The sequence below is a fragment of the Erithacus rubecula genome (genome assembly GCF_903797595.1).
Source record: "Erithacus rubecula genome assembly, chromosome: 3".
Taxonomy (NCBI): domain Eukaryota; kingdom Metazoa; phylum Chordata; class Aves; order Passeriformes; family Muscicapidae; genus Erithacus; species Erithacus rubecula.
In genome coordinates, this window is record NC_136689.1 from 141,646,110 (window position 1) to 141,669,509 (window position 23,400).

The 23,400-nt window shown below is 43.2% G+C and overlaps 1 protein-coding gene across 4 annotated transcripts in view; it reads left to right on the forward strand.

The window, feature by feature from the left end:
* TRAPPC9 (trafficking protein particle complex subunit 9) overlaps nucleotides 1-17,448 on the forward strand; it is a 433,615-nt gene extending 416,167 nt beyond the window's left edge. For all 4 annotated transcript variants that reach the window (XM_079301130.1, XM_079301131.1, XM_079301129.1 and 1 more), the window contains 2 exons: nucleotides 6,865-7,088; nucleotides 14,369-17,448. In XM_079301130.1, the coding sequence (XP_079157256.1) occupies nucleotides 6,865-7,088; nucleotides 14,369-14,548 (404 nt within the window). In that variant the 3' untranslated portion in view covers nucleotides 14,549-17,448. The remainder of the gene's footprint in view (nucleotides 1-6,864; nucleotides 7,089-14,368) is intronic.
* Nucleotides 17,449-23,400: the final 5,952 nt, after the last annotated feature.

Consider the following 23,400-nt stretch of genomic DNA (forward strand, 5'->3'; position numbering starts at 1 on the left):
AAATAACTCCCACCAAAATCAGGGAGGTTAAACTGAACTGACACATTTCTGAAATAAATTTGTGGTTAATGTGCTTTCAGGTTTTAAGATCCCAAGCAGAAGCTGGAGGCAGCCAAACCCCAGAGTCATGTTCATGCTTCCCCCCTCAGCCAGCATGACCTATTATTGGGAGTTAATGGAAGAAGGTTGTACAACATTTAGATGTTCGTAGCCAAAATCAAATAGTGCTAAAACTGAATGCTGGTCACATGCCTTGGAGTTTAAAATTGGACAGATTTGGAGGAAGAAATCTTACTCAGGGCAAATTACAAGGTTGAGGAATCCTTTTGCAAGTGAATCCCATGGGATGCTGCAGCATCCTCAGCCTGCTGCCATCACAGAGTTAAGAACAGACACAAACTGGAACAATTTGGCAGGAACGATAATGGGACCAGTTGGGATCTGTTATCAGCATACTGGGCACTGCAAAAGAGTGATTAAATAGGAAGACACAGACAGTTATCAAAGACTAATTGCTTATTGTTACTAGAGCTATATTTTAAATGTGTTTTTCTTTTTAATTGGTTTTGGAGCGAATAAAGTGTCCTTAATTTAATTCTAAAATGTTTAGGAATGGGAAGTCTGCCAGGAACGGGGCAGCTCAGAGGTCTTGTGAAAGCAATTGCCTCTTTCCCCAGCCTATATTCATGTCCAGTTATCCCATCCTCTGCCAACATTCCTGTTTTCTGGTTCATGCCCTGATGTTGGCTGAAGGTCTCTGGCTTGTTGGGACTTGCAGGAAGCTGCAATAGTTTGTTCATGTCCTTTCCTGCATTTTTCATTCATCACTGTGCAAGGGCCTTGACCCAAAGAGGAGCTGAACTCTTGAGGTGCGCAGGGGGTTTGGGGCAGCAGGCTCTGAGTATAAGGGCAGGTTTTAGGACAGGACTAGCAGTGGTTGACAAGGTGAGATATCTGTGTAGTTTGAACCTGTTACAACACAAACATCTGTATACCTCTGTGCTTTGGTACTACTGACTGCAGGGAAATTCAGCAAGGGCTCACTTTGCCTCACTATTGTGTCACTGTAACATTTAATGAATGCAAGGATGTTATTCCAAATTAAGATGTTCAGGTGCAAGGAGCAGGTCCAAATCACAGACAGAAGGTTTAATGCAAGTAGCCAGGCAGGTCTTGTGTTATTTTAAATAACCATTCAGCATTTTCCTGATGGAAGTGACAGGGAGCACAGTTCTTATATTTATAGAAATATCTTTTGTATGGATGTATTCAGCTCTGAAAATGCTGCAGGATGTCATCATGGACAAATGAATGTATCAAATCTGCCTCTCTGTGTGCAAATAATTTGCAGGAATGGTTTGGAAAATGAAAGGAAACTGGTCTACATTAGGGAGAACAAGTGCAAAGAGGGAAAACAGTGTTTAGGTTCATTCTTTAGAGGAGACACAGGAAAAACCAGGGATCCTGTTGTCTCAATGGAATGCCACATGTCACCAGTTCCTGCCCCAAAAACCAGGCTGATAAATCTGTTCCTGACTTGACACAAAGCATGAGGGGAAGGATGGGAAACTTGCTTGTGTGGACATAGGCAGGATCTGCTCTGTACAGAGAGTTTGCCTGTAGTACAGATTTTTTCCTGCTTTCTGATCTTTTCTTGCACCTGCATAAAATTTAAGATCAGAAATGGAGAGAACTGATTAAACCTATTTCCAAATAAATAATTTCAAAAATAATTCCCTTTTCATTGTTAACTTCCTGCAAAGTTCTGAACAAATACTCTTGCAAAAATGGTTAAGGGGAAGAAAAAAATAAATACAGAGAAGTTGTTCCAGACACCATGGCTGGCCCTTTCTGTGCTCTTTTAAGGCAATTAAAAGGAAATCTGGCATGGGCAAACATTTTAATCAGCATTTTGGGTATTTTGAACACAAAAGAACTGAATCATCCCATGAGACCTTCATTGCAGCAACTCTAGCATGGGCTCTGGGTCTTTGGCTTTCCTCCATCAAAGTACCTGATGGAGATTATCCAGAGATGTCAATGATGCTGCTACTCCTGTCCCCTCCCCAGGCCATGGCTCTCCTGGTGCACAGACCAAGATGAGTAAAATTAGTATTTGTAATTAACAATTGCAATTGTTGATTGACAGAGTACCCTAACTACAACAGCAAAGCTAGGCAAGGATTGCTTTTCTGGTTTAACTCTCTTTTACCTTTTATGTGAGAGGAATTTGCTCATCTGGGCATCTCATGCCTTGGGTTTTGTTGGTTGAGTTTTGTTTGTGCAAAGCCATTCCTCTGTGAGGTATTTGCTCAAATCCTGGGCCAAGTTCCCAGCTGCAGAGAATGGCAGAGGCCAGTTTGTGTGCATCAGCTGGGGATTCAACACCCAGTTTAAAGGGAACTATCCAATGGAAATTTCTCCATCCCTCCCCTGTAAAGATGAGCAAAACCACCCTGCCTTTATCTGCAGCTTGTTTTCTAAAATCAGCTCAAAAATGAGTGGGGAGAGAAAACATTGCTGGAATATGCATTTCCAGTGGGATTAAATGTATTTGTATGTGGCTTTTCAAAATTAAACTTTGACAGTGGCAAAGAGGGACTTGGATGTCAAAATGCAATTAGCCATGACTCAGGACTCTTAATTTACAGGGGCACCAATCAGTTGTGAGTTCTTGCATGGGAACTTAACAAAATGGCAAGAACAAATTTCTATGTGTTAATATGAGCAGAGTAAATAACAAAAAGTTAATGTTATTAATGTTAATAATGTTAATAATGTTTGGTATTCATTTCCAAGTGGCTCCTTTGGGTGATGTAGACAGAAGTGCACCTGGCAGGTGATGGTAAATTATGTTTTTCTTGTGGAGTAGTCATTGTCTTCCTATTAGTAACATTCATTCCCTTTTCTTGAGAGGTCTGAGGTCCTGAAAGACATTATAAGAATACTGATGTATTGTTTTCACATAATGGTCTCTCACAAACTTCCTGTGGTGTCAATGAGCATCACCCATCAGCTGGGCCATGAAGTAGTTTTCCATCTTAAAGATTAATTCATGGAGATCCTAAAAGGCTTGGCAAAGGCTGTCAGTAAAAAAGCAAGGCTTTCCAATCACCCTTCTCAGTGGTTGTGGCAGCCTCATCCTCTGCCTTCCAAAATGTGTTGGACAGCATTTTCTCCCTTGATGCAATAATCACTCAGGGAGGGTCCTAGAGGGAAAAGAGAATGGCCTGTGCCTGTTCATTAATGTGTGGCAGAGACAATGTCTGTTCTCTTTTCATGGCTGTCAGGCATTGCAGGTTTATTTTGGCACCCAAGGATGCCAACACAGTGGCATTGTAGGTAAATGAACAGGAAAAGGGGTAGGGAGAACAGCATTCTGTTGGCTTATTGCATTCTTTTAAAAATGATCTAACTTTTAATTAGAAGGAGTTTGGGAGATTGCTATGTCTTTATGCTTTTTTTTTTTTCCCTTTCTGTTATCCAGATTTTCTGCTGCCACTTTTAAAATGCAATTTATTTATTCAGTTGGAATTAAACTTGATCCTTCTAATTTTCTGAAGTGCTGTTTCTCTCGTATCTGAATCTTTGTAGGATGGAGATACAGCCACGACTGGTTTCTGTGCTAGTGACTGCATCTTGTGATTCAGAGCTCCTGTGCTCCAAAGCCAGTAATGATTCACTCTCACAGCAGTGGTGTGAGCAGTCTCAGCTTTTCTGTGCCATCTGTGTGAGGGAGCTGAATCTGCAGAAACGGGACCCTGTGCACATGGCTTTTCCTCTGCTCATGGATGAAAATATTAAAGCAAACCCGTATGGTCCATGAGATGTTTTCAGTGTCAGGCAGGGAGTGAAGCTGCCTGGCAAGCCAAGCTGTTCTCTCTGATGGAAGGGGGCTGTTTTTAAACACTCCTTTCCATAGTATTTTGCACGCCAGCCATGTGTGCTTTCTCATCTGACATCTCATTGAGATCCTTGGCTCCTTGCAGGAGGGAAGTGTGTTCTGGGAAGGGAGGAGATTATCTCTCAATATGAACACAAACATGTGTGCACACACACTCTCTCTTAAATCAATCTAAAATTGAATTTTATTTTTTTTTTTAGGAATGCGGGAAAAAAAATTAATCTGGTTGAGCCAGACTTAATTACTTCCCTTTTGTTTGGATTTTCTATTTCTCATGAAGATATTAGAAAGAAATGCTCTGAGCTATTATTAGATAGAAAGGTAGAGATAGAGGGCAAAGGGATCATTTACAATTCCTACAGCACACCATTGAAGCTAAAAGGCAACTGATGAGCAGCTTGAAAATATAGATTCATCCACTAAGCTTAGGGAGTATTTCCAAAGGTTTGTGCTGGTCTGGAGATCTAACCCTTTGTGCAGCTATAAAACCCACTGGATGGAGGAAGCAGAAAGCAAGTGGGTTTTTAATTTTTTTTTTTTTTTTTTTTTTTAGTTAATGAAAGGAGTCACCTTGCAGGGAGAAGCTTGAAAACACGATCTGATATAAAATAATGAATTGATATAAATGCACTGCTTTTGAAGGAAGCAACTGGACTTCAGCTCTGTGCCAGGAGACTGGGAAGCATAAAGGTTATCCACAGACACACATTCTTTGTGTTTTGAGAAACTCAAGTCAGTTAATCCTGATAATGGGATACCATAATAGCCACTGCTTCTCTCCATGATCTTGGGCAATACTGCAAGAAGCAAATTGATCATGTTGGGCAGGACAGCCCATGGCATTAGAGTGTGCTGTTGCAAAAGAAATCCAATGCCAAAAAGGTTTTCCAGCCCTTGCCTAAAATGCAGCGGTGATTATGTCTTCCTTTCAGAGAATCACAGAGATGGGCAGGGACCTCTAGGAATCATGTGGTCCTATCCCTGTTCAAGCAGGGCCACCTAAAGTCACTTGCCATGGGCCATGTCCAGATGGCTTTTGAGTATCTCCAGGGATGGAGACTCCACAACCTCCCTGGGCAACCTGTGCCAGCTCTGGGTCACCTTCACAGCAAAGAAATTATTTCCTGATGGTCAGAGGGAAGCTCCTGTGTTTCAATGTGTGCACATTGCTTCTGATCCCAGCACTGAGTCAGAGCCTGGCTCTGTCCTCTTTGCACCTCCCTCCAGGTGATCACTGCTGACATCCCCTGAGTCTTCCCCAGCCTGAGCAGTCCCAGTTCTCACATCCTGTCCTTGTGCAAGAGATGCTGCAGTCCCTTAATCCTCCTCATGACCCTGTACTGGAGTCTCTCCAGTGTGTCCATGTCTCTCTTGTAGTGAGGAGCCCAGAACTGGATACAGCACTCCAGTGCTCCTCAACAGTGTTCTGATTGTCAAAAAAAAAAATGAAAGGAGATTTTGGAACAGGGGCTGTTCCAACTGGGACACCAACACTGGTTTTGGATGGCTTCAGCTTGAACACTGAAGGGTGTTTTTGTGTTCTTTTTGCCAAACCTCTTGTCTCTGATGCTGCTGCATTTGGGCAGCTTTGGTCAAGGAGGGGCTTTCATCTGGGTATCTCAGCTTTGCTGGACTGACCTCTGAAATTTGTGTTCCTTTCTGAACTTCTTTCTTCTTTGGCAAAGCTTTAGTTTATTTTCTTATCCAGTGGCTGCTGTGAGGCTTGTTCAGTTTGCCAGGGTAAAGAGCATCACAAGAACATGCATCATTTTGTACTTTTTGTCTAAGGCAACAGAACAAAACTGAGTTTAAAAAAAATCACTTTGGTGTATTTTTTTTTTTTGTATGTGAAAACTCCTGAAGCATAAAAATAGTGTTTTTCTTTGAAGAGGAGATATTACTAATGTAAATCCAATGCAGAGGAATAATATGATGTATGTCAAAAGGCAAGCAACCGAGGAGGAGCTGGAGTGATGGCAATGCCTCGTGGGCATATGAGATTGTGGGGATAGGTATTCACACAAAGGAAGCTTTTTTACATGTGCCCAGGGCTTTCTCTTATCTCTGGACATGAACCCATAGTGAAATAGAAATGTTCCTGTGTTAATAGTGCATTGGAGATAACCCTCATCTGAAAAATACAGTAATACTGCACAACTGGGAGCCCTTTCAGAGCAGGGAATTGGACTGGCGATTTCATAGTGTGTTGGTAATGAAACATTTTGGTTCTGTATAAGCAAATGGGCAAGGTTAATGGACACATTACTCTGGCTGTCATTGTCCCAGCAGTAACCAATTTAGAGGCTTTATATTTTCTGCTGTCCCAGTAAGGGAAAGAAAAGTAGAAAATTAAAAATAGAAATCCCAGAGTGATTTAAAGTGCAAAGAGTGAACAAGCTTATTGTACTCCAGTATAATTTTAAAATCCCTCTTTTCCTTATAATCTGCATTTTAATATATGTATTACATTGCAAATTCTGCCAATGTCTGTCCTGCTCCAAAAGCTCACATCCATGCAGGATTTATTCTGGCTGTGCCACATGAACATGGGCCTCCAGCCCTGGATCTCTCTAGCTGCTGTTTGTATTGATGGTTCCTGTTTGCATTTCCCTTCATCTCATGCTGTTAATTTGCAGAACCATGAGAATGGTCTGTGGCTTTGGCCTTCAGGGGAGGAGGTTAAAAAATATCTTCTGGTGCCTGTGTATGGATCCTAATTGAGTTTTTTTCATAATTCTTTCAACAGCTGTGGAGATATCAGGCCCACATGAGCTGGTTTTTCTCAGTGAGTGAGTGCCCTGCACAACAGCACAGCGTTGGGTTTTCTTTCCCAGAATTAACTGCCTGGCACTCCTGGTTTCATTAAGGTTACTTTTTTCTTGTTGAGTCTCCTGTCAAGATCCATGCAGCTTCTGAAGCAGGTGCCCAGCCTGATGAGGACTCCTTTGCTTGGTTTGCAGACATCCTGGTCGATGGCAAGGTCTGTGACTGCGACGTGGTGGTGACGTGCCAGGTGGGGGACCCTGTGCCCCTGCAGGTGAAGCTGACCAACAGGAGCAGGCACAGCGTGGGGCCCTTTGCTCTGACCATGATGCCCTACCAGGACTACCAGAATGGGGTGCACAACTATGACCTGCAGGATGCCATCACCTTTGTGGGCTCCAACACCTTCTACATCGACACCGTGAGTTGTTTTATACAAGTGTCAGGATCTTGAGTAACATTTTGCATTTTGAAGGGGTTTCATTGTTCTATTGGGCATTTTAAAGCAGATTAATTTTTGGAAGCCCCATCATTATGGCAGCTACTGCTAACAGTGCTGCTGTGTTCATCTGCAATGGTTTCTCTGCAATGGTTTAAGACTGCAATTTCCTACCGTGTAAACCAGTGGTAAATTATCAGAGGCAGCAACTTCTGGTCACTGCAGATCTGGCTGGATGTGAATGGGTAACCCTAGATTGAATGTTCAATACCAGATTGCCAGTCCCTTGAGCCACCCAGCACAGCCTGCAGTAATAGATTTTAAATAACTTCTCTTTTTTTCTTTAGTCCATAAGAAACATTCCCCAGGCTGAGCTGAGGAACTCAGCAAATCAGTTTTAGTCAGGTCCTGAGGAAACACAACAGACTGCAAGAAGAAAATGCTAAACATTAATGGCCAATCTGATGAGCTGGTTCATTTCCTGGATGCTTAGCATACTGTTACAAAACTATAAAGAAATGCTTAAAATGAGGAAAAAAAAAAAAGCCCCTTTATAAAACAATTGAGATTATGATTTTTCTCTCAATTTCTCTAGAAAATTCAAGTCTGGGAGCTTTTTGCTTCTAAGGCAAGACACTGAAAATATAGATAACCCTAATCTCTCCCACATCCTTCCCTTCCAAAAATACAGCAAAATACCTGGATTGAAATTTTGCAGGCAATGGTGCATGGTGGAATGAGCAGCATTTCTGGTAACTCATGAAATAAACATGAAGAAGGGGGTGAGTGTTTGGGATGGTGCTTAGGACCTTTGTTTAGGTCAGCTCTTCAGATTGGTAATAAAATGTACCTGTCAAAATTAAATATATAAGTGAACCTCAGTTAAAAAGAAATTAAAGGTTAACCACAGAGATAGTCACCATGCATATTTCTCAATTACACATCACAGAAGACAGTATTTCTAAAAGCTAATGAGCATGAAATATACCATCAACTTGAATTTTAATGGGGGCTAACTGCATTCTTATAGCTGAATAATTTAAATATGTCAACAGAAATCATCCAGGGGTGGCTTTCTTTGACTTTGTTTCTGACAATGTGGAGTTTTTAATCAGAGTGGTGGTGTTTGGATGCCCAGCTGCCAAAGGGCCTGACCCTCCAGGCTAATGAGGGAAAAGGGAGATGTCAGTGTGATGTATTCTCAGCTTCTGATTGAGTCTCCTACGGGGCAGAAAGTCAGGAGGTCACATCTCTGGTGCCTGCCCAGGCAGCCTTCTCATATGTTACAGTCCCTGCTTTTGCCCCATTGCTCAGTATTTTGACATTTCTCCTGTAAACACAATCCCCAAGAAGTTAAAAATAGAATTGTTTTCTGCTGCTTGTCCTCCTTTCCATACAAAAAGGTGAAATGAACAAAATGTTGACTCTTAGAGACAAGTGTTCCATTTCAGTGTGTGGAGTTGACACTAGACAGGCTGCTAGGAAAAGTGCTTGGTCATGTTTCTCTGGGGCATAGAGCCCTGCTTGTGGGAGAAAATCCTTCACATCTTCAGAGGCCCTTTCTTCCCTCATAATAACTAATTCAGAAATAGAAAGTAAATTTCAGAAGGTTCCATCTGTTTGGGGGGGACGAGGGGAAAACCCTGGTTTGTGCATTTGATGCTTCAGGGAAGAACCACCATGCTCAGAATTGTGTTTTTGCCCTGAGTTTGTTCAAAAGTCAGACAGACACGGGTCGAAAAACCAAGAAGCTCATGGCTGGGTGAGATGAAAGCCAGAGTTTCTCCTTTTTTATAAACAAAACTTGAGATATTGGACAAGATTGCCTTCTGGTTTTTAACTTAGTGTTGCTGTGTGGAAGCTGTTAAAAATGTCCCATCATTTTTTTAACCTGAGGTCATGGGCACTGGACTATTTTTCTTGTTTAGTGGAGGTGGCTTGAGGTGCTGCCCTTTCCCAGCTGCTTGTGAAAGATGCTCCCCTCTCCCACAGGCCCATTACTGCAAGCACTTGTTTTGTGCAAAGTTGTCCAGTTTGGCAAAAACTGCATTGGTCAGCAGTTTAAGTTAATTGGGCTGACTTCACACTGGCACAGGAATGCTGACATGATTTATTGCAGGGCTGAGCTGGGTGGGAGGAAGGATGGAGAATCAAGTCTGGTTTGGTACCACTGGTGCAGGGTCAAGAACGAGTGGGAGCATCAGGTATTACAGCAAGGGCAGATACTCCTCACACCCTGAAAATCCACCCTGTTGTCATGCAGAAATTTCATTATTGGTACAAAAAAATCCCCAGGAGATCCCTCTGCCTTCCTAAATGTTAGTTTCATATTAAGTGTCATGCTCAAAAATTCACCATTATTTTTGATTCCAGACTGAAAGGTCTCCAAGCAGTTTCTGCTGCTACCTGGAAGACAGGGGACTTATACAGGAATTTGCAGGATGCACATGCTGCTTTGCAGTGTGAATATAAATTGTTGAAAGGGTAAAGTCACACAATCTTGTATTTCCCTTTCTTGTGGCTTGAAGTCCTAGTTAGAAGATTTATCTTGGAAGTAATGTAATGATGGTTATTCACCTCTTTGTGCTTTTACCTCAATTCGATGCAGCAGCCTGGGTTTGTGTCACAAAGTCTCTGCTGGGATGTGCTACTTCAAAAAGCAAAGTCTTTTCTGGAACATTTTGAAGGATATTGAGTTATTTCCATGCATTTTAAATTAAGTAAAAATCTGTATTTTTAAGCACAACTTCAAATTTGGCTAACCTTACTTTTTTCTGTATTTGACAGAAAAAGTGACTTTCTCCATTATGACTTAAATATTTGACCTTTTTTGTTCAGTGTGTGATTTTGAAAACACAAGTTAACATGATGAAATCTACCCATTAAAATACAGTGGGTTGATTTATTTTTTTTAATCTTGCTTCACAATATAAGTTTTATCTTTTGCTCTATTACTATTTTTTTCCTTCTTACCAATGTTTTTTGTTGAAGACTTAGTTAATCACAGAGTTGTTTTTTGCCAAATTTTAACCAAAAATACTGTCTTTTGTGGAGAATCTTGTAACTCCCAGCAGTTCATCTCTCATGTTGTCCCTGCTTGTGCCATTAGTTATTCTCAAGCAGGATTTTTTCCTGTGTGTGTGTTATCACACACAGGCTCAAGTGATTGGTAGTGGGAGATGAGGAGAAATTCATTAGTAGATGGTCATTTTGAATCAGCTCAGAAGCCATGGTGAACATTTGCTCACTTCTGGCAGGTCCTCTGTGGCCCATCTGGAACAAATTATTTTTCTTGGCACTGTTTTATTCACACTGTAAACTCTTTGGGGCAGCAAGCAGTAGCTGGCACCAGCCCTAATCTCCAACTGAGCTCCCTAAGTAGTACAGCAGTATAAATAAGTAGTAATTAGTTCTAAGCAATCACAGTCCCACATGGTAGCCTAAATCAGGGAAGAATTAGGATGGAGCTAGAAACTTAATTTTTCTTCTATCTTGGTGGAACAAAGGAGTAATGTGGACTTTTTTCCTTGATTTTCAATCATTATTTTCTGAGGTACAAGCTGCTCATCTTTGTTTCTGTGAATGGTGGAATAAATAGTGTTAATAAAACCTGTTTTGACTCTGTCCTGACTCAGGAATGTCAGCATCCTGATGAATGATTCAGACACACACAGGCACATATCTGGCAGTGGCACTATGTCCTGGTTTGAAGGACAGGTGTCTGCCAATAAAGGCAGAAGCTTCTCTTTGAAATGGAGAATGCAAACCCCCTCCCTCCAAATTATTATAATTTTGAAATTAAGGGGCTCTCAGGCAAAAATATGGGAATTAGGAATAACAGTTCTTTACTAGAAAAATTTAAATAGAAATACAGTAGTACAAAGAACAAACCAAAAACACTGCCAGAGTCAGAATCCAGCCTGACACCCTGTCAGTCAGTCAGGGTGGTGGCAGCAGTCCCATTCAATGGTGGCTGCATCCTCCTGCAGTGGCAGATGTGGTTCAGCTGGAGCAGTGCTCCTGTAGAAGGTGCAGTTTTCCTCTGAAGGTCCAGGGATGATGTGGAATGGTCTGGCTTTCCTCTGGAATCCAGTGGAAAGAAGGTATCTGGGTGTCCAAAATCTCAATTTTTATCTTTTTAGGAAAGAATTGGCTCCTCCCCTGGCTGGAGCATCTCCCAGTGGGATGATGTAATTTTATCAGTCACACAGTGGGACTCAATGGGCCAGCAGCAGATGATATCTTCCTGGAGGGAGGATGGGCTGTGGAAAAGATAAAGATGACTGCCCCAGCTGGTTTAAAGATGGCCCATTAACAGATAATATGTGCCACAGAGATAAGGAATCACTGCCCCACCCGGTTTCAGCAAATGGTGACAGAATACACATTGCTGGCCACATCCTGTATTGCAACCCAGGACACACTACCAGAGCTGTGTGCTGTTGGACTGAAGGACAGCTCAGGTTTGGTCTGGGTCAGACATGAGCCTTGTTCCTCCTGCTTTAGCTGGGTCATGCCCTGCAGCCATGGCTGGTGTCTCCTGCCAGCTGCAGAGGTGGCCACCTGAACAAGCCACTCTGAGTGCCTGAGCAAGCCAGAGCTTGTGGAGTTTAGGGAGCATTTTGCCTCATTCTCCATTTGATCAGGATTGGGTACCTTGGGCTCCTAAATGTAGGGTTTAACCTCAAAATTAGTCCTGTGCCTGGTGTAGCAGCTGGGCTGGATGTGACCCTCTACTGACCTGACTGCTGCATCTCAATATCTGATCTTTTGGGAATGTTTGTAGGCAGTCCCACTGGAGATGCAGCTTTACTTTCCAAAGTTGGTTTTGAAGGAAACATCTTGTAACTTCTGCAGAGCCACCTGCACTTAGGCATGGCAAAGGTTTCAAACTCATTTTGCTTCCCCGTTTCTTCTCCAAACCACAAGTGTTGTTACAGTGGTGGTGGTACAACAGATGTGGTCGACCCCAAACCATGAATGTGATGTGTGGTGTTGGTGCTGATGAGCCTGAAGCCACCTTGCTGCTTGGCCAGGGCTCTGAGCTGTTACAGATATTCCTTTGTGATGCAGCAAGATTGGTAAAAATGGACCAGAAGCCTTTAAAAGCTGAGGGTCCTTGGGAGGCTTCATTTGCTGTTTGCCTGCACCCACTGCTGGCACTGCTGCCTCTGCCCTCCTCTGGGTGAAAGTCCAATCAGCCCCAGTGAGGCAGCAATCAGGCAGGCAGCCCTGGGAGAAGGGAAGGAAGCAAGAGGGGACATGGCTTGTTGTAGCTGTGCACGTTGCCAGAGGCAAGAACCTGCCCCCAGCCAGGAGGGGAGATGCCAGGGAGGGGTCAGGGGAGCAGCTGTGGCTCTCTGATCACTGAGGTGGGTGACATGATGCTGATACAGTTTGCTGTAGGTGCTCTGCACCAAAAGCAAAAGGAGCCTGAGCTCTCCAGCTCTGAGGTTGTGGCTCCTTGTGCAGGAGCTGCAATTTGGAGTCACAGAAGCACAGAATGGTTTGGGTGGGAAGGGAACTTAAAGCTCATCTCATTCCAACCCCTCTGGGATAAGGGACACCTTCCTTATCCCAGGTTGCTCCAAGCCCCAACCAGCCTGGCCTTGAACATTTCCAGAGATGGGGCATTCAGCCTGTGCCAGGGCCTCACCACCCTCACAGTAAATAATTTTTTCCATGTAAGTTTCCTAAATTTTCCCTCTTTCAATTTGATTCCCATACTTTTTGTCCTGGCACTGCAGATCCTGATGGAGAGTCTTTTCCAGCTTCTCTGCAGCTCCTTCAAGTACTGGAAGGTGCTGTGAGGTCTTCACTCAATCTTCTCTTCTCCGGGCTGAACAACCCCAACTTTCTCAGCCTGTCTTCATAGAAAAGCTGCTCCAGTATCTTTAGCAGCTTCATGGCCCCTCTCTGGACTTCTTCCCATTTAGGGAGGTCCAACAAAGCCCTGGGGACTATACAGCGTGCATAGCTATATGCATCTCCTGGCTAAAGAAACCAGAAGTGAAAGTAAAAAAAAAAACCCAAAAAACTAGAACAGGAAAAAGTGGAAACAGCTTATTCCCTTAACTTCTGAGAGCTGCAGAGATTCTGCCTCATGGAAGGTGGTGGCTGGAAGTTTTCAGCTCTCTGAAATATTCTTGAGTTCCCTGCACTCCTGAAATCTTCTGTTGGTCATTTGCCTTCCCCCTCTTCCCCACTGTGGCTTTCTCATCATCCCTGTTCTGGTCTTCCCAAGCAGTGGCAAGTTGTCCTTCAGCAAAGGGTGTCCATGAGCACTTTCCCAGTTCACACCCTGTTGTTCATGTCCCAATTTACCATATGATGAATTTTTTTGTAGTGGGGAACAGCCCTGATCACTTCAGACCCTCAGCCTTTATTGGAGCTTTTCTGCTGGGATGAAGCTGCTTTTTCACAATTTTTGGAAAAATTCCATCCAGTGGAATGGCTTTGTGTTGATTTGGTGTTTTGCATTTGGTGTAACTTTAACTCAGTTCTAGGCATCCTGAAACTGAATTTAACATCTTGTGGAAGCAGATACTAATTCAAACATTATCACATGCTGAACAGTGGTGGGAGTGTTAAAGTTAGAAATTACTGAAGTGTCTTGCTGAAATGATGGACTGAGATATATTATCTGTTGTGAAGATATGGACTGTAGATGGATTTGTGATGAAGGAAGATACATAAATGTAGAAACAGTGTGAACTCTGTATATTTAATTTGGACAAGTAAAACAGGATTGGTACTGTTACTGAGAAGTTTCTTGCTAAACTTTGTTATTTCAAAGATAGTGACCTAAGTTCCTGATTAGATTTGCAGTCAGATTGTGTCTAAGTAACAAGTGAGAATGAACTGAGTTATTGCTAAGCTGTTAAATGGTGTTTAGCCATGTATTTAACATTAATTCAGAGACATGATTTAAAACTTTAATAGAGCTGTTGGTAAATGCAGTCTAGGGGTGATTTAGGGGGACCTCTACCTTAAACAAATTCTGTTTTGGAATCAGTGACTCCTAAAGGTTCATACTCTGTTTTGAGCTGTGACACAGATTTACTGCATGACTGAATAACAGGATTAATTTTTTAATGTAGCAGTTTTACTAGAATGAGGACAAGGTGTTTACTCCTTTTTTGTATGAAAGCATTATTAAGATGTGAATCTGGACTACTCTGAGAACTTTGAATTGCACACTGCAATTAAATTGCTTTTGTTGATGGTTTGTTTGTACTGATTTTTTGCCTTCTCTTCACCAGGTAAAGCCAGCCAAAGACTCTGTGTACTTTGGAGCACTTCTCTTCCTCTACACGGGCGATTTCTACCTGAATATCAAATTCCATGAAGACAGTAGCAGCAGGGAGCTGCCTCTGTCCTGGCTCTGCCTTCCCAGTGTGCACATCCGTGCCACAGAGCCCGTGGCCCCAGCCAAGCTGTAAATGCTCTGAGTGCTGCTGATTGACCAGCACACAGCAATGCCTGGCACATCTCTGCCTGACCCTTGGTTCTGTCCAACCCCAGGACACAGTCTCTGCTTTGGAGGAACTGCTGAACACTTTCTGAATTGGCTGATAGTCATTTAGACAGCTGCTTTGGCTAATTTCAGAGGGGGAGAGAGAGAGATTATAACTGTTCTGAAGTTTTCCTCTGTTTCCAGACAGGCTTTGAAACTATATGCATTATACTTCAATACACTCCATTGATATCAGTGGTTTGAAAGAGTCTTGAGGGCTGAATTTTGCCCTGTGTTTGAAGGTCTTAAATCCTATTTGAATAATCCTGTTTGATCATTTTTCAGTAAGATTTGTGTGTGTGTATGAAATTCCTCCTGGTTTATGCTGGACCCATGGCATGTTCCCTTGGGGTACAGATCTCTGTTAGATTTGTTCACTGGCTTGCTCTTGTTCATTTGTTTGCTGAGAATTTGGTGTCTTTGGTAGTAAGTGGCAGTAGTGGTGCTTTTTAGTGTGCTACTGAAAGGAAGAATAGCCTCCAGTTATTCTCTCCCTCCCCTGAGCCCAGTGCCACTTGCTGCTGGTAAAGTCACTGCCTTTAGTTTGGCAGATCTATGAACAAGAAAGGAGAGAGGGTGAGGAAGAGCAAAAGAGTTTTGTCCTTGAGAGAAAAAATAATCCAACTTTTGGGCTGCCTAAGGCTTGCCTGTGAATTTAGGCTTTCACAGTTCTGTTTTGCATAGTCATAGTAATTTGAAATATTTGCAGACTCTTAAAGATCCACCAGAATTAATCAGATGATCATTAATATAACTTTTCGTGAGTTTTTGCAAGCACTTCTCATCAGATTTTTTCATACTAATATACTGCCTTTAAATTTGTCTGGTTTTTTTCCTCTTTTTTTTTTCTTTCTGTTTTCTTTAAAGTTTGGGGTTTTTTTAAAGTTTAATTATTAGGCAATTAAGCTCATGGAATTCCTGAGTGTGAGAGTAGTTGTTGAATGTACTGATAATTTAGCCTATTTTTCAGAATAATGTTTTTGTATAGTGAGACATGTTTTTACCCCATGTAAAGCAGGGAGATGTCTTAGCTGTATGATTAATATATTATTTCATGGAGCATATGTTTAAAACCTATCTCAGTCTTTTCCTAAATACAGAGTTAAATTTGGTGGTAGTATGCTTTGGGGGTGGATACACCAAGATGTGGCAGGGACACTCCAGTTAGCTCTACATAATTTAAATCTACATGCACAACCTCTTTGCAGATTCCTTGATTCTTTAGAATTCATGCAAACATGGGCCCCCACTGAATGCCTGGCCTGACCCTTCCTGCTCAGTTCTGGCTCTCTGCATCATGCCAGGGGTATTTTAGATTTGGCTGGTGTTTTCCATAGGAAAGACAGTGCTCAAGACTCCATTTATTGCATGTTTGCAAATGATTGTTCATCCTAAATATATTGCTAACCTGAGGGAGCTGTGGCTGTAGCATGGTAGCTGTATTTCCAGTGTATGCAGGGTATTATCTCTAAAAACCTGTGCTGTGGCAATGTTATCAGTGTTTGTGTTGAGCTGTGGCTCTGTACTCAGCCTTGAAAGTGGAAGCTTTCAGTCTTGACCTGATGAAAATCTGAGCCTTGGTGAAGATTTATTTGCAATGATTCACTGCTCTGTCAGGTGCAGTAACAAAACTTAGCCTTAGACTGGCTCTGGGCTTTAGACAGCCCTGGAAGGAGGGTCCCACAGCTGAGCTGGGCCTGTTTTTCTGTGCTGGTGGAGCTTGGCTGACCAGACTGTGCCAGATGAGGCTGAATTCTCTATCCCTGGATAGGCAATGCACACAAAAATAAGATCCAAGGAGAGCAGGAACTAAACTAGTACATCTTCTCTGTAAAAGCTTAGTTTTGACATGAATGTCTCTACTATGTTGCACAACACTCTGGCGGCAAAGTCCAAATTGGGTTTTTATTCAGTGTTCCCAGGAGAAAATCTGCACATTCTAGGGATACAGCTAAGGCTTTATAAGGAGCACACTGCATTTGAAATAAAATTATTGTAAAGTAGTTGCAGTCAAGATCCTTCAATTTACCCAGCTAAGGGACTATTCTCTAATTAATTTTTGACAGTGTTGTCTGAAAAGAGAGGGTCTTGTTCTGTGGAGCCTGTCCTGGGATGTAACATTCCTGTGCTTTTACTGATAAAGGATCCTGATGTACAGCCCACTGATGCTGTTGGAATGGAAACATGTTTTATTACAACAAAAGCAGGCTGCATATTTTCTAGGTATCCAATATGCCATTATAAATCTGCCATATGTGCACATAAATATAAGTTCTTATGTGAGCTGACCCTTAAAGGTCTGTTTGTTGTACAGTAAACTACTCTGTCCCTTGTCAACTTGGATGCTTAGTTGCTTTTGGCATTTATGATATCTTCCCCAATCTTCTCACACTTCTACTTGTCTTGGTGAGAGAGATGAAGCACAAGAATTCTTTCCTTCTGGGGATCATTTTTAACTTGTCCAGAAGGAAGATTTTAAGTGTTAGTGTGATTTGGAGAAGGGTTGAGGGAAAGGTGCTCAATATCACTGGGGTTGCTGTCAGGATTGGTCCTTGTACTGCTTGAAAGAAGGATGATGCTTGTCTTATCTGCTTTCCTTTCTTGGTACTGAATTTTTTTTTCTTTCTCTGAAACACCCAGCAATTATTTTGAACATGATGAGCTGAACTGTTCATTGTAAATCTGATACGAACCAGTGGTTGCAATAAATTATTCCTGATTTAAATGTCCATTGCTGAGAGCAGATGTTGATCCCATATATGAATGCACTGGAGAAGCATAAGTTATGTAACTTTACCTGAATAAATGCTTGTGTCTTGTTATTTACACCTCTGCCAGTCTCTTTAGTCTGTAGTTCTTGGTTGTGTTCTTGTGTGGTTTTGCTGATAATAATGCATATCTCTTGGTTCTTGACACGGTGTGACTTGGGTTTGCCAATTTTAATATATTTAATTTCTTTTAGAGACAGGACCCAGGAGTAGAGACAAGGCAGGCTCAAAACTTAAAAAGGTACAAGAAGAAGTTTATTAATAACACACACACAAAAAAAGAATTCAGAATAAGATTCCTAGATTATTCCCTCCTTCCTTCATTCCTTACCAACAACATACAGAGAACACTTCAGTCAGTGATCTATCCAAATAATCAGTTCAGTTCATTTAAGAGAGAAAAGTTCCTTTTTTAGTTATGGCTTAGGGGGTGTCTTCACCTTCACAGTCTGCATCCGCCCAGGACCTACAGAACCATGAATTTTCCTCTCATTTCCACAGTCATTCCAGGGCTGTGCTATGGGTTATGTTACACACATGGGGTACTACTTTTAAAGGCAGGCTGCTGAAAAACAAAATTCTCTTCATGTCCTTCTCTTTCAAATGTCTCTGTTCATATTCTAGTCCCAAAGCAGAGAGCTCAATTTCCCGAGGCAAGGAAAGTCTTCATCTCAAGCACCCATCCTCCCCAAGTATATTTCACACTTTAAAGGAATTTTAGTGAAGTCACAATCCCCTCATAGCGCCACAAAAAAGGTTTTCAGCTACTTATCAGTTGCATCTTTACAATCTATTCCCATCAGGAACCTTATCTTCATTCTGCCAACTTCTATGGACTCCATGCTTTATTTCTTCTCATTTAGGAGAGCTCAGGAGATCGAGAATCTTATCTAGGCATTAAGAAGTTAAAATTGTATCCAGATCGTGCAGAAGCAACATGCGGCCGGTGTAGGGGCCACGGGGCAGAGCCAAGACCCCCCAGCACTTGATCCACTGTGATTTGTGACAGCAAAATAACTTTCCATTGGTTTCCCGAGCTGTCCATCACCAAATCAGCTCTCTGATTGGTGCCAGCAGCTCACAGGGGAGGCCCTGGGACAGCCACCTCCATTCCCGGACCACGTGGAGCTTTCCCTGAGGGGAAGCCAACCCTGCCCCCAAGCACAGGAAACCCACACAGTTCTGTATTGTGTCTCTGAAAGAATGTGTTGGACCCAGGAACTGAAATTTCAGCTTCACTCATATTTTCTCTTCCTAGATGAGCTCAGAGGTGGTGAACCCTGTCTGGTTTATAGTGTGGCTCCTGTGTCAGTGCCTATTCACTGGCAGCTGAGGGGAGAGACACTCACATGAAAGGCAGCAAGTGGCCAGAAGCTGTGTCCAGGGAGGCTTGGGATGGGTATTAGGAAAAGGTTCTTCCCCCAGGGGGTGGCTGGGTGCTGGAACAGGCTCCCCAGGGCAGGGAGTGTTTGGACAATGCTCTCAGGCACAGGGTGGGACTCCAGGGGAGGTGCTGTGAAGGGGTGGGAGCTGGATTTGCTGATTCCTGTGGATTCCTTCCAGTTTGGCTTAATCTGTGAAATGCATCAGTGTCCCAATACTGGTGTTGAGGGTGGTGAGGCCCTGGCACAGATTGGCCAGAGAATGATGGCTGCTCCATCCCTGGGAGCATTCGAGATTGGGTTGGACAGGGCTCTGAACAACCTGACCCCGCTGAGGATATCCCTGCTGGTTACTGGAGGATTGGAATAGACCTGTAAATGTTCCTTGCAACCCAAAGCATTCCATGAATCTATCACCCTTCCCATCCTTTAAGAAACAGCTCAAAGGCTGGAAGGACCATCTTGGGAGACTGACTGCAAGCACTTAAAAACCATTTGATGCCCAGCCTTGTCTGAGCTCCTTCTGTCAGTGCTGGGGCTCCTGTGCTTGGATTCCCAGCCTAGAAACTCTTAAGGTTTCCTAAGTGAGGGCCAGCTGCACACTCCCTCTGGCTCCCTGCCTGGCTGTGGGCACTTTGTTTGTCCCTGGAATGGGGCTGTGCACCCACCCTGCCTGCACTACACACCCCAGAGCAGTGCTGGCTGCCAGCTCCCTGTGGTGGAACCAAGCCCCTGCACCCAGCTCTGTGGGCACAGGGGGATTGCAGCTTTCCTACAGGTAGCTGCTTTACAGAACTTTGCAAACACTTGTGCTCTTTTCTTAATGTAGAAGACACAAAAGATCTGGATGAAATTTTTATGCCAAGTGTTCCATGATAGCTGTTTCCTTCTGGGGTTAGGTCAGGGTTCTTGGGTTGTTCAGCATCTTTTTAGTTCTTAGCTTCTCATCTTGCTCTTTTTCGCCTCATCCTTCCCACTGGCTCTTCCACTCACTGCACTTTTCTGCTTTTCTTTGGTCCCAACAGAAAGGATTAACTTACCCCTTTCTTTTCTTCATTCCTCTGCATTTCTGTTAGAGCCCTCCTAACACTTTGTTCATGTTGGGAAAAAATTGCTTCAAACCCAATTTCATCTGCTAGACTGGAGTTTGACTCTCATCTATCCTCTCCTTAAAGCATCTTGAGTTATTTCAGTAGAACAGGATCTTGTCTATTTTGTTACAATCTGATGTTTCTTGTTGGAAGGATACTTGAGTCCACTGCATTCAGTTGCACCAATTCCCTAACACCAGTGGGATTTTGTGTAGGTGATGTGTCACTGCTCACTTACTGTCCCTGTGTTCCTGATTCAGCAGGATATCCAAGCACGTGCCTAATGTTAAACACATTAATAGCCCCTCTTTTGACAGATAATTCAGTCACACATCTCCCTGGGAAATCTGCTAACTCTCTGCCCAGATGTGCAATCTTCACCTCAACCTGCAAATTTCTGATGGAGGCCCACATGCCATTGTGTTGCATGGCCATCACCACTGGCTCCAGGGAGAAAGCATCACCAAAATCTGCCACTGCATCTGTACATGTCTGGGAGTGCAGAAGATCCTTCCAGGCCAAGATGTGCTCAGTGTGTGGCTATACCAACCACAGAAATGCACCCTGGAGCTGTAAATCAGATGCACAGGCTTACCTGGGAAGCCACAGTGTCCCCAGCACTGAGCACCAGGCAAAGCAGTGCTCAGCCACTCCTGCTTGCAGTTGGTATTCCAGGTGTTTCTCTCCCAAGGGCTGGTGCCTGCACATCCTCCCAGCCTCCCCATCTTCACAGCCACAGGAAAACTCCTCAGGAGTGCTCAGAAGTCACTTGGCATAATGGAAACCTATGTTAACGGTGAGGCAGCACAGCACCATTTCTGTGATGGAGCCTCTGCAGAGAATTTTTTATGGCCCAGTGTTCTCTGATGCTGTGGTTGGAGAAGGGCAATTTCAGCCCCTCTTCAGCTTGAACAAAACAATGTAGACACTGCCAGAGAGAAATCAGGCCAACTTTTGAAACAGTTTAACAGTGAGCATCTTGTTAATGACTGTGAAGATGTGGTCAGTAATGTGTGTCAGAAATGGGCCCTTCTGCTCTCCAAAGTCTGCCCATGCTCTTACACACTGGTCCAGCCTGGTGCTGAAGTGATGCCATGGTCTGACTCAGGCATCTGCCTTCCACCTCCTTTCCCAACAGCTCAGATACAGAGCAGAGATGCCATTCCCTCCCCATTCCTTTGCCTGATTCACCTCTTCATGTGGCCACACAAGGCTGAACCCATGCAATGGGTTTGGGTTGTAAAGAGGAGAGAAAAGGCAGGGGAGTGTTTTCCTTTAGTGTGTGCACACGTCAGTGAGTTGATGATGTGAAGCTACATCATCACACAGAAGCCTGTGAGGCTGCAGCATCCCAGATCAGAACTTTTGGGGCAGAACTGGGGTAAATGAGCAGTGGGAGGAAGGTAGGAAAAAAAAAAAATGCAGAGGGAGATGGTACAGGGCTACAGAGACACCTCGACCAGGTGCCCAAAGTTAACTGAGATGAATCAAGGTGAAACAGGTTATGTAACTGCCACAACATTAAAAATAGGTTATGCTGTATATTAAGATTTCATTTATAAATTGTTTATAAAGCATTCATAAATGTTAGATGTGGTAAGCACGTTATGCACACAAATACTTTGTGTCCCAGCGTTATCGATGGCTGCCCAGGGCAGCTGCAGGTATTATAGATGGTGAAATCACTGCTCTGAGACCAGCACTTCAACAGCAATACACAATGAATGATTCATCAATCACCTCAACATGTATCAAGGAATTATGTGCTCTTTCTAAATAGAGCCTTAATATGAAGTGTGATCTTAGGAACTTTGAAACAGAGAACTTTTGTCCCTTTCATCCTTTTTTTTTTATTCCTAAAAAAATCCCAAACCGAACCAACAAAACACCAACACCTGCCTCCCCCTCCCCCCAAACTCTCAATTCACCAGTTTAATAATGATTATGTTTTTCCTCACCTCTGGTTTGAGAAAGGCCACAGGGTCCTGAGAATTAAAAGGTTTTATGGAACACATACAGTATTTGGATGTGCTCCCCTCTGCTGCAAATGTGTTTAGTGAATTTTGTGGGTATGGACTGCAGGGATGCAGAAGGATGTCACCCCAGCAGGATGTCACCTTGCCAGCCAGTGTGTCTGCAGATCCCTGCAGAGAGTACAAAAGTAATGTGAATTTAGTAATGTTAAATTAAGTGAAGAGCCATGAAATAAGACTTGAACACGATAATTTAATTTATTAAAATGAACCCTACATCCACTCTGGCCATTTGCTTACATGGAAGATGTCACTAGAGAAGAGGTTACTATTGCAGACCCTCAGCACAGGGCAGAGCAGGTAAGAACTGTCCTTCCCTAGCATCACATCCTCCATAATCCTGGAGGAAAGTGTAAAACCTGCCTGTCCCATCCCATCCCATCCCATCCCATCCCATCCCATCCCATCCCATCCCATCCCATCCCATCCCATCCCATCCCATCCCATCCCATCCCATCCCATCCCATCCCATCTCTCATTCCTGTGCAGAGCTGAGTCTCAAAACTCTTTTCACAAGTGGAAGAGAAAGAAGATGCTCTTGTCTTTCCATTCTTGGCTGAATCCTGGCCAGGGATGTGTCTTTACAAGTCTCTTGAGGGCACTGCAGGGACCTGGCCCAGGTCTGTAGTATTTGAATTGTGTATCAATATTAGCCACTGCATGTGGTGTCAGAGCAAAGCCCATGGATAATGTTCATTTTAAATGTCACACAAAAATAAGACAAAATAGGTGCAAATGTTTTGGGATGTTGTTTTCAACACAAGTATTGAGTAAATCTAACAGATTTTCCCTTTTGTGTAGCTCTCCAAATGTTGCTGCTGCTGGTTTCAGTAAAAATCACATCCTCTAAAGCTTGTCCATGTTGAGGGCTCTGTTGAGAGAAACAATAGGGGAGATCAGTGATGTTGTTAATACAAACCTCTTTATTAAAGAACACTGGATATGAACAGGAACCACACAATCTGTGCTTCCCAAAAAATCCACAGGGCAAGGAGGCTCTGTAAGGAAACACCCACCTTGCTTCAGAAAAGTTTCCAACCTGAAATGCCTGTAAAGAGAGGCCAGGGTGATGAGTAGACATGGAGATGCTCACTTACCAGACTAGTGCATTCAGGTGAGATAAATCCAGAATGATCTGGGTTGGAAGGAACCTTATTCCAACCCCCTGCCATGGGCAGAGACACTTTCCACTAGACCAGGTTTCTCAAAGCCCATCCAGCCTGGCCTTTAATATTCCCAGGGATGTGGCATCCACAGCTTCTCTGGGCAGCCTCTGCCAGGGCCTCACCACACTCACAGTAAAGAATTTTTTTCCTAATGGGTAATCTAAACCTATTTTCTGTCAGTTTAAAGCCATTCCCTCTTGTCCTATAAATCCCCATGTCCTGTCCCATGAAACATGGATGACGTTAGCAAATGTGTTTAAAAGTTTCAAAGGACCCAGGGACACACCTCTGAACCCAAGTGAGCACAGGAGACTCATTTCTTTGGGGATCAGACAAAG